Source organism: Spea bombifrons, chromosome 13 (genome assembly GCF_027358695.1).
Source record: "Spea bombifrons isolate aSpeBom1 chromosome 13, aSpeBom1.2.pri, whole genome shotgun sequence".
NCBI classification, from domain to species: Eukaryota; Metazoa; Chordata; class Amphibia; order Anura; family Pelobatidae; genus Spea; species Spea bombifrons.
The window spans coordinates 4,721,471-4,735,668 of NC_071099.1; the positions used below are offsets into that span (position 1 = coordinate 4,721,471).

A 14,198-nucleotide genomic window follows, 5' to 3' on the forward strand; every position below is an offset into this window, starting at 1 on the left:
CGATTAGTCTAGCCAGAAATGGATAGAAATAGTCAGTCACAGTGGCAGGTCCTGAATGTAAAATTATTCTCTCACTAGATTTGCTTACCTCTGGCTTATTTATCTTTTATTTCAAATACTGTGTCCCACCAAGCATGAGTTTCCAGTTTTTGCATCTAGCTCTTCTTTTCAGCAGCTTTCCATATGTGTAATTATCCCCAATGTGGTATTCAAGGCTCTCATGTTTCTCTCTCTCTCTCTCTCTATATATATATATATATATGTACTATATCTAGTACATGCTTCTTTCCTGAATTTTGTTATGTCAAAGTCCATATCTGGGGTCACTTGAGTGAGATATATTATCATGCTTGCAATTATCTTTCAGGACAGTGCCCTTTAAATATTTAAGATTTACTAAACTTGGATATTGGCCCTAAAATGCCATCTGGGGATCTACAGCACCAATAGTGTATAGCAATCTTTGCAAATTAATGTTGCTATTAGTGTTTGATAAATATGTATTTGTGATGTACATTGGATTAAATTGGTTAGTACATAAGCATAAATAGAGTATTGGTTAGTAGGAATGGGTCAGTGTGCAGTAGAGCTGCTGAACAGATTGGGAAGGATGGTCAAGTTATTGGCCAATTATTTCCCCCCTGGCCCCTTGCCAGCACTAACATCTTGCTTGGTTCTCTGGATGCGGTTAAATATTTCTTTGAATAGTGCCTTGTATTCTGGCTGACTCTGCTCAAGCCTACGGTCTGCAGCCTCCAACTGCATGGTCAGTGCTCGCTCAGGCTCTCCCTCCTCAGCAGGGAGATCTCGGCTAGAACTGTCTCGTGATACTGGACGGGAAGTCTGCACTCCCGCGTGGCACAAATTGTCCTCATGCCGTCTGCACTTGGTCAGAAGCTCCTCATAACGCTCCAACAGAGCATGATATTGCTCATCCACTTCCCGCAGTATAGACATGCCACGTCTTCTAGTGCTGTTAGCGTGGAGAGTATAATTGCCTTCATGTCGGCTTGCAGCATCCCTCCCTACAATAGCACTAAGGGCTGTGTCACTGCAGCTTTTCCTGACAGCTGAATTTGGGAGTGTATGACCTCTGTTCGCATCCCCTTCTTCCGAAGGCTCTGGGTCATCTGTCTCAGGAGTCTTGTTAAGAGGTTCTAACAATGTCTGAGAAAGGCTGTCACCCCTTCCCAGGAGGTAACGTTTTACCTGTAACAACAACCGAACAATAATTAATACATTTACCGCCAGGTGTAAGTAAACATGTAATAAACAGGTGTGTCAGAAATCTTATATTTCTCCTCCCAAATTACAAACAGTTTAAAATGATTCAGGAATCGTGGATTGCCTTGAACTGTTGTGAGCATTTTTTTCCTTTAAGCCCTTAAGGACCGGGCTTATTTTTCTTTTTGTACCATTTGGGAACGAGGCTGTTTTAACACTTTTGCAGTGCTCGTGTTTTAAATATAATTTTCTCCTCACCCATGTAGTGTACCCACACAAGTTATATGTTGTTTTTTTCAGGACACGATGGGCTTTCTTCAAGGTCCCTATACTAACAAGTTGTCGTGCAGCAAGGGTGCCATGACAACAGGGGCGCCTGCCTGGGACTTAAATTAAAACATCGTTTTTTTTTGTTTTGTTTTTAACTTCATTTAACATCCTCCATGTTAAATAAAGGTTTTTTTTACTTTATTTAACATGGAGGATGTTAAATAAAGTTAAAACAAACAAAAAACCCGATGTTTTCAGTTAAGTCCCGGGCAGGTGCGCCGAAGTTTTCAGCAACCGCTTGGCGCCCCTCACTCTCCGTGACTCCATCGCGGTGCCGGCGTTTCGTGCTGAGCGTGCAATGCAGGAAGACGGACGCCTCCCGGTCCCACCGCAGGACTCAACAAGGTAAGTAAGGATAATGAGAAGTAGGGAGAGGGGGTAGTTAGTGAGAAGGGGCAGAGGGGGAGGGGAAGGCAGTGAGAAGGGACAGAGGGGGGAAGCAGTGGGAAGGGGCAGAAGCGGTAGATAGTGAGAAGGGGCAGAGGTGGTACATAGTGATAAAGGGGGATAGATAGTGAGAAAGGGGAGTTTTGTTACAAGATTTTTTTCCTTTCTTTTTTTTTGGATGGGGGGGCGCCAGAGGAGTAGTCCGCACAGGGCGCCAGAACACCTAAGGCCGGCTCTTACCAGAACATTACCCTGTTGTGCAGCTTTTTCAATTTGTAGAGAAAGCTGATCTTCCATATCCTGGCCGCTGTTTGGAGGTTTGTAGCAAACTCCCAAAATTAATGAATTACCCCTTTTACTTCAAGTGGATATTTGGACCCACAATGCTTCCACATTGTCAGTAACCTGATTTACGGAATCCTTAATAGGAGGCTTTAACTCTGGATTAGCATAAAGGCACACACCTCCCACATTTCCAATTCCTCTGTCCCTCCTGAACAGTGTATAGCCTTTTAAATTAACTGCCCAGTCATGGGATTGCTCCCACCAAGTTTCCATAATGCCAGTTATGTCAAAATGTCCCTCATATGCAAGTATCTCTAGTTCTCCCATTTCGCTAGCCAGGCTTCTGTTTTAGTATATCAACATGGGCAGATTTGTTACATGAAAAGAGTAGGGTGAAATTAAAAGAAAGGTCTAGGGCTGCAACTAACTATTATCTTCATAATCAATTAGTTGGCCGATAATTTTTTAGAATTAATCGATTAATCGGAAAAAAAAATAAATGTACATTTTTCATTTATTTAAAATAATTTAATAAACAAACAGGATGTTAAAAACAAAAGGCAGAATAAAAAAACTTTGATAAAATGAATTTCTTGTTTTTATTTCCCAACCTGCCCCCCCCCAGTTATGCACATTTGAGCCCAGGCTTGCCAAACTGCATCCCAGATATGCCACATTAATCTTCACTGCCCCAGGGATTTTAGATTCCCCTTAGTTATGCCATATACTCCTATATGCCACTCTGCCTCCCTGATATGCCTTATTCCCCCACTATTTTCCAATCAGCCCCCATGTAAGCCTTATACCCCTCTATATGCCCCCCCCCGATTTACCAATGCATCCCCAGACTTGCCCCCCCGTGCTCCAGATTCCCTGGTGTCAAGTGGGGGCAGCCGGTGGACGTCTGCGTGTTGCGCACAGACAACCTCCGCTGCTTCCCGGTATTTCCGCCCAGGCTTCTATGACGGAGCACCAGCATGACGTGACCTTGCGGTTAACGTCTGCGCGATGCGCGTAGACAACCTCCCCTGCAGCAGCACTGGCGTGACATAACCTTCCGGTGCTCCACCATAGAAGCCCCGGCGGAAGTACCGGCCAGCTGCAGTGGAGGTTGTCTACGCGCTTCGCGCAGATGGTCTACTTGAGGTCTGATTATAAGACGAACTTGAATATAAGATGAGGGGTATTTTCTGAAAGAACCTCAAAACCTCGAGCAAATACGGTAATACACTTACACAGGGAGCATTTTCCAGTGATCTTACATACTCCAAATATGATGACAGGTATCATTTATTCATGTCATGTATCCATTTGGGGTTTATATAATATAATAAAAACTGAGCATGTAGCATGGTTATTCTGTCAACTAGTGTCTCCATATGTGTAAAACTGATCAGAATAAAAATACATGTTACTTGTTGAAGTAAAACTATCTACAGCGCTACGGAATTTGATGGCACTATATAAAACAATAAATAATAATAATAATAATTAAAATAATGTGACAGTAAAGAGCCATCTCTGTGGATTCTACCTTAACCCTTGAAGGTTTCTACTAACTTTTTCTATAGCAAAACGCGGTGTTTGTCCACAGTTGAACCCAGCAGCAAGGGAGAAATAAAAATACATGCAGAAGCTAGGAAGGGCCAGTATCAGACAAGGAATTAAATCCAGCCCTGGAAATAACTGAATACCAACCCCATAGTTCAGGATGCCATTTTTGGACACACTGTACATGTCTGGTTCTGGACCCAATATTTTTTGTTCAGAACATGTACAAAAACTGCATTTTAAAGTATTTTTTGAAAACACATTAGTCTTAAACAAGACACATATGAAAACACATAGTTCCTAATATCACTGTGGCCTGTGACATCATGGAATGGGTCGGGACCAACCGAGAGAGCACTGGTATAGTTTGTATAATGCAAAAAAGCATCTTAAGTATTTTCAGATTTATTTAACTAAAATAAATAACGTTTTAATTAAAACAGAGAAATTACTTTCACAGTAGGTAATAAGCAGTACAAATAAATGCGTAGCTTTCCTAAGAAATGTTTAGAGCTAAGCGATGGGGACATGTGTGAGCTGCATGGATTATCAGAGAATGTGTGTATGTAGATATGCGCAAGTCTATGGTTTAACCCAAACAGTTGAGTGCCACCTTTGCTCCCCAAACTACATGTCAGTGCCCCCAGATTCTCTGTGCAATCTTTACCAACAAACAACTTGTCAGTGCCTCCAAACAGCCCTTTGTGAACAAATTTGGACTGCCCAATGGAAGCAGGAACGCGGGTCATATCCTGTGCAGTATACATGCGTACACACCTTCCAATGCAGCTGTGGGGGCATAATCTATTTTGCTCCTGCAGCTTAACTGGCAGCCGTGGCCACATGTATTATTAGATTGGGGGCATCAAGGCTGGCCCCTGGGTAGGGCTGTTTGTCTCCAAGAGGAAGTAGCCAAATATATAACTCTCAGTGAAATGGTGCTGGGATTAATGGGCTGCATCTATTTTAATAAAAAAGAAACTGGTACTTAGGCTTCATTATAAAGCAGTCCTTATACATTCATTCAGATTCACATAAGATGAAACTGTAAACCTTACAGACATGGCAGCAATCGGGCAGGTATGCCTGACACTGGTTGCAGATAAACTTGAAAAATTAATTTGGTGAATAAACTCAAAATCATTACAATGTAGCAATGAATTTTGACTCACTTTTTCATGACATCACATTTTTTAAAGTAAAATTGTTAGTGACAGTGGAATCAAATTGCACTCAACTATAAACTGTCTGTTAGCACTTTGAGGCTATGTATGCATCTCAGCAACTTAACTATGAATTACTTATTTGTAAAGCAGGGGAAAGTCTTTTTACCATTTTTCTCATTGAAATTTCACGCAATTCTCTCTGCTTGCTGATCACACAGAAATCAGGCAGCAGTGCTGAGAAGCCCTGGTTTCCTGATCACATTCTATGTGATGAGCTGCAAGGCAATCATCAGAAACCTGTAGGGTCTATCACATGTTGAGGCATCCCTCTAGTATATTGTGGGGCCTATACAACTGAGTAAAAAAACTATTATCCCCTTATGAGAATAGCCTATTTCCTTCCATGCACAAACAAGACCTCCCACCTGCTTCATTTGCTGCAGTTCTTGTAGTTCTGTCTCTAACTCCTGCACACGTAATCTGCAGTTCTCTAGTTCACAGGCTCTCTGCTCCAGCTCAGAGTATTCCTGTACCACGGCTTGATATTCTCTTTCTGCCCTTTCCTTGCGTTGACGTTCTTCAGCCACCTGAGCTCGAAGGGCAATCACAGCACTGTGCAGGCACTCGTTTTCTCTCTGTATAGGCTTTTGGGACAGGTCTAGACAAGAACTGTGCATTTGGACTGTGTCTTCATACCTACATACAGGACAAGGGTATGAAATTTATGATGATACGTAAATTACATTTAATTTACTTTTATCTTAATATAATTGCATGTAGCATCATTACTTTTTTTAGAGTGGAGCTAAATATTTCAGTGTTAGTAGATAATAATCTAATGTGGTAGGCTCTTTTAGGTCTATTCACTAAGAAGTGGAGTGGTCAGTCGAGTTAAGGGTTGAAGATACCGACCAGACTCAACCCCAGTCTTGCATGCTAACACTCACTAAACAAATCATAGTTTCGCTAATATGTCACTTCTTTGAGAGGACATGCAAATTTAAATTATGAGAGTTACGGGTAAGGTCATTCAAGGTCAATGCGCACTAGCAGGTCCTTGTTTAAAACTGGCAAAATCACTACCTATTAAATGAAAATAATTCATCTAAAAGGGGTGACACTTTCCTTCTCTTTCCCTACCCTCTGTTTCGTGGAATGTACTTAAAGAATCTAGGAGAAAAAACCACCACCACCATTATCCCCTGGTAAGGGGAGATGGGGTCCATCCAGGAAGACTTTAGGGTGCCATCCAATGAAAGTTCTCACAATTTGCAAAGTCTGTAATCTCACATGCACCTTAACTCACATACATTCAGAACTCCTGCATGTGGAAGTATGCAAGTTGTTTTTAATTTTATGTAAGCTGCCTTTAGTCAATTTGTGAGTCAACTTGGACAAGTTTGCTGCTGCAAAATCGCATGCGCTCATCGTTTATCGAAAAGACCTGCATGTTTTCTGTTTTGCGCACTGCGGATTACGGCACTAACCTGGTACTGACACACAACTCCCGCATGCAGGGGAAGGTGTGAATAGTACGACGTCTTTCCCTTTTTTCTCTCCGGACCCGAACCTGCTCCAGACCACGTAGTTCTTCTACTTGTCTCTGCAGATCTTCAACCTGTCTCTGAAGACCATCTATAGTTCCTGTCAGACTGCAAGAGATTCGAATCTCAATTGGTTACCTACCTCAAGAACATCTGAGACCAACATGGCTGATATTTAACCAGAAGTAACTAATATTACTTGTTTTATAAGGGCTGAATCTAAACCTGCTGCCTCCCAAATTGATATCTGAGTAGTAGTTTCATGAAAACCTTTCTTCTTTACTAATTTTTTGGCAACCTTCAAACAATTTATAGAAAGTGTCAAATCAGGAACGCCAGGCATATACACTGTGTGCGCAATTATTAGGCAAGCGAGTTTTTTTGACCATATCATCACTTTTATGCATATTTTCCAACTCCAAGTTGTATAAACTTGAATGCTTATTGGATTAACGCATATCAGGTGATGTATATTTGTGTAATGAGGAGATGAACACCCTATGTCAAGGTGTGCATAATTATTAGCCAGCTTCATTTTCTCTGGCAAAATGGGCAGAAAAAGAGATTTAGTTGACTCTGAAAGGTCAAAAATTGTAAAAAGTCTTTAAGAGGGAAGCAGCACTTTTGAAATTGCTAAGATATTGGGGCGTGATCAAAGAGCCATCAAACGTTATTTTTGCAAATAGTCAACAGGGTTGCAAGAAACTTGTTGAGAATAAAAGACGCAAATCAACTGCCAGAGATTTGAGACAAATCAAACATGAAGCTACCAGGAAGTCATTATCCTCCAGTGCTGTCATATTCCAGAACTGCAACCTACCTGGAGTGTACAAGGTGTTCAGTGCTCAGACACATGGCCACGGTACGGAAGACTGAAAACCGACCACCACTGAACAGGACACATAAGTTGAAATGTCAAGACTGGGCCAAGAAATATATGAAGACAGATTTTTCAAAGGTTTTATGGACTTGTGAGACAGTCCAGATGGCCTGTGGCTGGATCAGTAACGGGCACAGAGCTCCACTTCAACTCAGATGCCAGGTGGAGGAGGGATACTGGTATGGGCTGGTATTATCAAAGATGAGCTAGTTGGACTTTTTTGCGTTGCAGATGGACTCAAACTTAACTCTCAAATGTACTGCCAGTTTTTAGAAGACACTTTCTTCAACCAGTCGTACAGGCAAAAGTCTGCATCTTTCAAGAAGACCATGATTTTTATGCAGGACAATGCTCCATCACATGCATCAAAGTACTCCATTGCATGGCTAGCCAGTAAAGGCCTTAAAGATGAAAACATAATGACATGGCCACCTTCCTCACCCGATCTAAACCCTATTGAGAACTTGCGGGCCCTTCTTAAATGGCAGATTTACGCTGAAGGAAGACAGCACAACTCTCTGAACGGTGTCTGGGAGGCTGTGGTTGCTGCTGCACAAAAAGTTGATTGTCAACAGATCAAGAAACTAACATAAATGGAACGCTTATGAAGGGTGACTATATTGGTCACTGATTTTTTTTTGGAAATGTCACAAATATTTATTTGTACATTTTGAGTTTGTTTAGTATTCTCACTTTAATAGATGAAAAAAAAAATTCTCCTAAGAAAGCCAAAACCTCACATTTACCTACTTAAATGATCAGGTTTAAGGTTTCTTTACATTTTTGGATTGACGGAGGACAATGTGGTTGTTCAATAATAAAATGAATCCTCGAAAATACAACTTGCCTAATAATTGTGCACACAGTGTATGCCCTTTGTCCCCTTAATACCTGCTGATCTCTTCTAGATGTAGCACTAAACCCAGAAGCACCTTTTTATGCTATCAGCATGAAATCCTGTTAACGTCTAGACGGTTTGCTTTAGGAAAGGGGAGGATATTAGGCCTTTGCATAATCTCTCAGACAGTAAAAATATGCTGGTAGAGGGAAGACAGCAATGAAAAAAGGAGACTGTGTATACATGTTCCTTTCTGCCCTTTTCTTGGCTCCTGATTCTGACCTTGTTATCTTTTGCTGGGCCACTTTGTTTTCCTGAATCAGCTTTAAGTTAGTCACTTCTAGTTCTCTTGCCACTGTGTCCAGCTGCTCATAGACCTTTGCATGCTGCTCATTCACCTGCCGCAGCATCTCCAGCTGTTTGCTCAGGTACTGGAAATACAGAATCAGACCAGACAACTAACATTAAGGCTGTTTAATATGTTACAAAGGTACATATTAGGTATAATGTGCTTTGATGGTATCATCAGATTGCATCTTGGTTGCAAACTACTATCCTAATTGACTAAAAAGCAATACTACAACGGTGCTACCCCAATGAACTTATTAGTATCAGTAAAAAAATAGTATGTCATTGATCTGCTAATCCTGTACCTCAATTTCCTGTACCTGATCTTCATTGCTCAAGTACATTTGCTGCAACGACACCTCCAGTTCCTTATTTCGCTCTAAGAGTGTCTTCCCCAGCTCTGCTGCTAGATGCAAATCTATAAAACAAAAAACAACAAACAAACAAACAAAAACAACACCACGTCAGTTGTACCGGATACACAGTGGCTGCTCCAACTCTACACATTCCCAATGTACTTACCCGAAACTAACTATGTTTGAAGAAATAACAAAATACTGGACAATGGGCAATTTCTATGTTAACCGTATGATGTCACTTGATGCCAAAGTGCACATACCACCACCAAATAAGAGAAAACTACAAATATAAACCCTAAAGGATTAAAATAATTAACAGAGAGGATTCTCTAGATGTAACTTATAAGGTAATTAAGCTGCTAGTATCTGGGCTGCAGTTATACCACACAAGGAATCAAATAAACGAAAAGAAATAGCGCTAAAATTACTCAATGCTATAATATATATAAAAATAGATTTTATTCAATAAATTAATAGCAAATAAATCAATATGATTAAATAATGTGGATACAATATATAATGCTACTTATAAATAGAAAATCAATGAAAAACACGAAAAGACAAACCTCTTTCTCTGGTGTTGTCCAACCGGTCAGGATATACGTACAAAATGAAGACGCTACATATAAATTCTTACAATATATATATATATATATATATATATATATATATATATATATATATATATATATTGTATCACTTTATCAGCCAAATACTGCTACCTATGCGCTAAGAACACTTAAGTAGCATTATATATTGTTTTTGCTTCCATTGTATTTAATGATATTGATTTATTTATATTGATATTTATCAAATACAATTATTTGTATATATATATTGTGGCATTGAGTAATTTTAGTGTTGTCTTTTTCATTGTGTATATATAATAAATAACCCTAGGTAACATTTCAGTATATTTTTTTAGAACTACTAAAGAGCTACTTACTTACATTAACCATATAGAGTTTTTATAATACTCACAATCATCCCTTAAACTACCCTGTAACAGGAGTTTGAAATGATTCAAAATAGTGATATATTGGACATTTCTCTTCAGCGTAATTGTTTCAAGAAATAGTTGGTATAGAATTAAGGGTAACATTAACATATGGCAGAGGAAATGTGTGGTAAAAAGTGCCCTGAAACTCCCACTTTGCTCCATCATCTTCACAAGGGCATCTTGAACCATCAAAGAGAGATAAAGTAACAGATATATTTTAGTGTTTATTATTAATACTTCTAGCCTTGTAAATAGTGGTTTAAACAGATGTTGTATTCACATGTATTTAACCATTACATATACTACTTTAAAATGTATTATTTGTGACATATGCACATCATTAATATACATTGATTACAAATTAAGCTATACCTTCATTAAACATACATAGAATCCATCTTACTCCATGTCCTGCTACACGTACAGATTTGTGCTCTGTTTCCAAACAGCACCTAATGAGTAGTGATCCCTGCTCCTCACCTTGCTCTAGATCATGCTGGTCATACCAGGGCTCCTCTTCCTCACTGTGAAACTCCTCCATCCTCCCTGCTCCCAGCATCTGGCTCAGTATCCAGGTGACACAATGTTTCTCTTGGAGGAATGATGATAGATATTTGTGTATATTGATACAATGGAAAATATATATGTACTGGTTGTAGATTATGGTTTTAGATTATCCAAGCAAGTGGCTGCAGGGGTAAGGTTTTCAATGTATGAGTTTTAGCCCTAAAGCTCACTGTCTACGGTTCGTCCTATCATTTTGCCCACCTTCTGACCTCCTGTCACCATCCTCTCAATCCACGTGTTTATTCCTGGTCCTGTTGTCCCCGAGGTTTTGGTTTTCTACTCTAATGAGATTTACGGTTCCCTTGCCATTGTGTTTCGATTACTAAAACGCCTATTACGTTGTCTATTTCAATGCGGTATACCAGGTTTGATGCAGTTCTAATGTCCTTTAGGCATCTCCATCATTATTCTTCACTTTGGCACCGGCATGCACATGCCTTGACTATATCTGCCTCGAAATACAGCATCCTCCTTCTCTTAACCTTCTATTATTGGTATTCGCACAACTGCACTAGGCCCCCTAGTAATGTTTACCTACTGTCCTTCTGGTACTTCAGTACAGCTGTTCGCGTCAGTGCCGCTGTTTTCGGGACACTGGCCTGTTCGTCAATATAACCAACACGTCTGGTTCAGACGTTTTAATTATAAGCGGTTCGTTTCTAAATGCACCGGAATATCGGATCTTCTAGCATCTGTAGCATTGCTGCCACAAATATTGTTGTAACCCTATTCCTTAATTCTTAGTCAGTATAGACATTTAACCCAAACCATCAGCCCCCTATATGCCCCCTTACTGTGTCTGCGTTCTAAATAAACCCCGGTTCTTATTGCACTGTATTAGCAGCATCCCGTTGCATCCACGGGACTGGACCGGTCGAGCCCCTCCTCTTCATCGAAACAGTATCCAGTGAGCTGCAAGCTGGTTGGTTGCCGCTCACACCACGTCCCCAAACATCATCATAGCGCTGGATATTTTAACCTATTATATGCCAGATTCATTTAGCCGCTATCATTGTTTTTGAGGATCGTGTATTATATTTACTGCTATGTAGAAATACATATACTGCATGTGTTTATAATTATTTGTGACTCCAGTTTAACTTACACATAGCGAATAGGAAAGGTGTTTATTGCCTTAGGCGAGGCCTAGCCACAATGAGACGAGTAGGCCTTAATGCACTGATGTCGGGGAGGTGGGACCTGAACTAGTTTGGCTGGATTGGTGACGCAAAGAGGCGTGGTCAAATTCGATGATTGACGGATCCGGTTTGCCAGCTGTTGTAGGCGGTTTTGATCCGGGTCGGAACGGGCAAAGAGGCCAAGGAAACGCAGGGAGATATTCTTTGGTTTATTCTGGGATGGGAAATACGGACACCAAATTAAACTTTAGGAAAGCAGTCATCCAACTGACAACCAAGACGCAGGTAACGTGAAACGGGGAGGGGTTGAACCGGAGCTCATACCTTTAGGTGATGGGGACAGAGACGCATGTCTGATTTTAACGGGTATACAAGCTTCATGTTATGGAGTGTTTTCTTCTTTGATTGGGTTTATAGGAATATAATACACGATACACTATTAGTGTAGCCTATTAGTGTACCCGAGCATGACGCACCTGTTCGTGAGTGGGCAGTATAAACGCATTACATTATTATACGAATTTGTTGTCGCAGCATGTGTTACATAACATTCGAATATTACTTACAGTAAAAAGCATGCCACTAAAATATTTTCTATTGGTGAAAATAGAAGTCAGCTTTCCCCTTATGATCGATGAACTTTTGGGCTACAGACGAGCTACGCTATGGCTACATGTACCTCTTGCTCTCCTATGATTTATAGACCCTTCCCTGAAATAGTGTGACATAAGACTGTGAACGAATTTTGAGTAATTTATTTTTCAAGACAGAAGCCTCCCCAAAATACATGGTTCCCTCTGTAGGCTTGTTTTATCTTTTAAGGGGATTTCTTCCTGTTACACCTGTAGTGTGACGTAGATGATACTAGGTCTCTCTTCACGCAACACCTGCTCTAGCGATCTGTTTTGTGAAGGGGCAGATTATGTCAAGACACTTGTGTATATAATCGGCTGATTACGTGCTGGGGTGTGTGTATAAACGTATATAACATATTATTTTAGTTAAACGTGTATATGATATTAAAACAAAATAATCGGGAAAAAACACGTGCTTCTAAAGTAGTTGAATTGACCCAGAAAACATTGTACATGTGTATATAATATATATATATATATATATATATATATATTATATAATGTCTGTATGTATACAATTGCCAATATAATTCTAGCAATTATTGGTCAGGTATTAAAATGTATGTGTTCCTGTTTGAAAGCCTTGCATTTTTTTAATAGTTAATATCCTTATTTAGTGAACAAAACTATGAATAAACCACAAAAGTATGTGTTTATCTTAAGCAGATAACCCAGGGTATTTCAGTAGGAGAATATGGACACTTGGCATTCATCAATTTGGCTGAAGTTGTTGTTATTACCCTAGCAGGGATAAAAAAAAACTTTTCCAGCATGCCAGCCGATCTAAATGGAGGTTAGGGGCAACATGCAGGTACAGTTTTTTTTTTTTTTTTTTTTTTAGTTTGTTTGTTTATAGGGGCGGGTACTATTTGCTAAAACATTGTGAAGCTGCTCATTGGCCACTGATCTACGGTCAAAGCCTTGTGTTTTAGTTTAAATGCAGCACTTTCATACTTAACCCCTTAACGACCAATGACCTGGCACGTCATGCTATTAAACAAGCTTAAAAAGCGATTTACAATTACTTTCTTACGCTTAAATGGTGTTGCTGTAATGCCTCAACGTCAAGGCATTCAGCAACACTGAGATCAGCACCATGTCTGGCCCCTATAGCAGCGGACACCTGTTTTAAACGACCGCTTCCTAGGCTTCAATGGTGTCGCTAAAATGCCTTGATACAGAGGCATTCAGCGACACGGAACACCCACCCCAGGACGCACTGTGACCGATCCCAAGAGTGGTCACAAGCGCCACTGCAAGAGATTTTGTCACTTGCAAGATGACAAGCCTCCTTTAAAAAAATAAATAAACAAGTTATATCAGGAGTGGTAAACGCATACCTGAAGTACAATGTGTGTGTGGGGAAAAGAACACACAAAAAATACCACCACAAATTTTGACAAAGGCTGGTGGTAAAAATAGTGCATGGAAAGGGTTAAAATACTGGCATTTGAAATACCCTGTGACATCTATATAAAATATATGATCTGATGGGGTAAATTGACTGGCTTCAAAGATGTCCTAAATCAGGGCTCGACAAATCCCAGGCGCCATGGCGACAGAGAATTTTGTCCTGGCGCCTAGGTGTTTGTCAGCCTCTTACATCTACAAAAAATTGCCCCCGTGTCACCACGCGGGGGCGCTGCTGCTGCTGTCTGCCCAGGAGTCTGGGGTGACAGCACAGCCACTCAGAGCCCGCCCCCGAGCCTGAGATCACTCCCACGTAGTGATCCTGTAGGCTGAAAACGCGGTTGCAGGAAAACCTGCAATCGCGTTTCCGGCTGCCACAGGCAGCTTCAGGGAAGGGGGTTGTGTGTTGATTGGGACCTGACACAACACCCCCCTGCTGCCTGATCGCTCCATGAGAGTGACAGTGCAGCGTTAACCCCTTCAATGCCACGATCGTGGCATTTAGGGGTTAATTCCCGTTTTGTAAGGGGCTCTG

The 14,198-nt window shown here is 40.6% G+C and overlaps 2 protein-coding genes across 2 annotated transcripts in view; one reads left to right on the forward strand and one right to left on the reverse strand.

Annotated features, from left to right (window-relative positions):
• Positions 1-294: 294 nt before the first annotated feature.
• On the reverse strand, positions 295-10,615 carry CDR2L (cerebellar degeneration related protein 2 like). Its single transcript, XM_053453611.1, has 6 exons — positions 10,393-10,615; positions 8,859-8,971; positions 8,488-8,636; positions 6,431-6,595; positions 5,369-5,639; positions 295-1,209 (listed from the first exon to the last, which is right to left on the reverse strand). The coding sequence occupies exons 1-6, from the start codon at positions 10,469-10,471 to the stop codon at positions 631-633; spliced, it is 1,356 nt and encodes a 451-aa protein (XP_053309586.1). The 5' UTR covers positions 10,472-10,615; the 3' UTR covers positions 295-630.
• A 1,098-nt stretch (positions 10,616-11,713) lies between these two features.
• The window catches only part of HID1 (HID1 domain containing), a 51,541-nt gene continuing 49,056 nt past the window's right edge, over positions 11,714-14,198 (forward strand). Inside the window, exon 1 of the mRNA XM_053453045.1 lies at positions 11,714-11,903. Within this exon, the coding sequence (XP_053309020.1) occupies positions 11,730-11,903 (174 nt within the window). The 5' untranslated portion in view covers positions 11,714-11,729. The remainder of the gene's footprint in view (positions 11,904-14,198) is intronic.

What these genes read in the sequence shown, in the direction of transcription:
- CDR2L (XM_053453611.1), bottom strand. Translation starts at nt 10,471, where the DNA reads ATGCTGGGAGCAGGGAGGATGGAGGAGTTTCACAGTGAGGAAGAGGAG. An exon ending in GAGTTGTGTGTCAGTACCAG is followed by an intron (nt 5,640 to 6,430) that starts GTTAGTGCCGTA and finishes TCCTGTATGTAG; the next exon opens with GTATGAAGACACAGTCCAAA. An exon ending in AACTGCAGCAAATGAAGCAG is followed by an intron (nt 1,210 to 5,368) that starts GTGGGAGGTCTT and finishes TTGTTGTTACAG; the next exon opens with GTAAAACGTTACCTCCTGGG.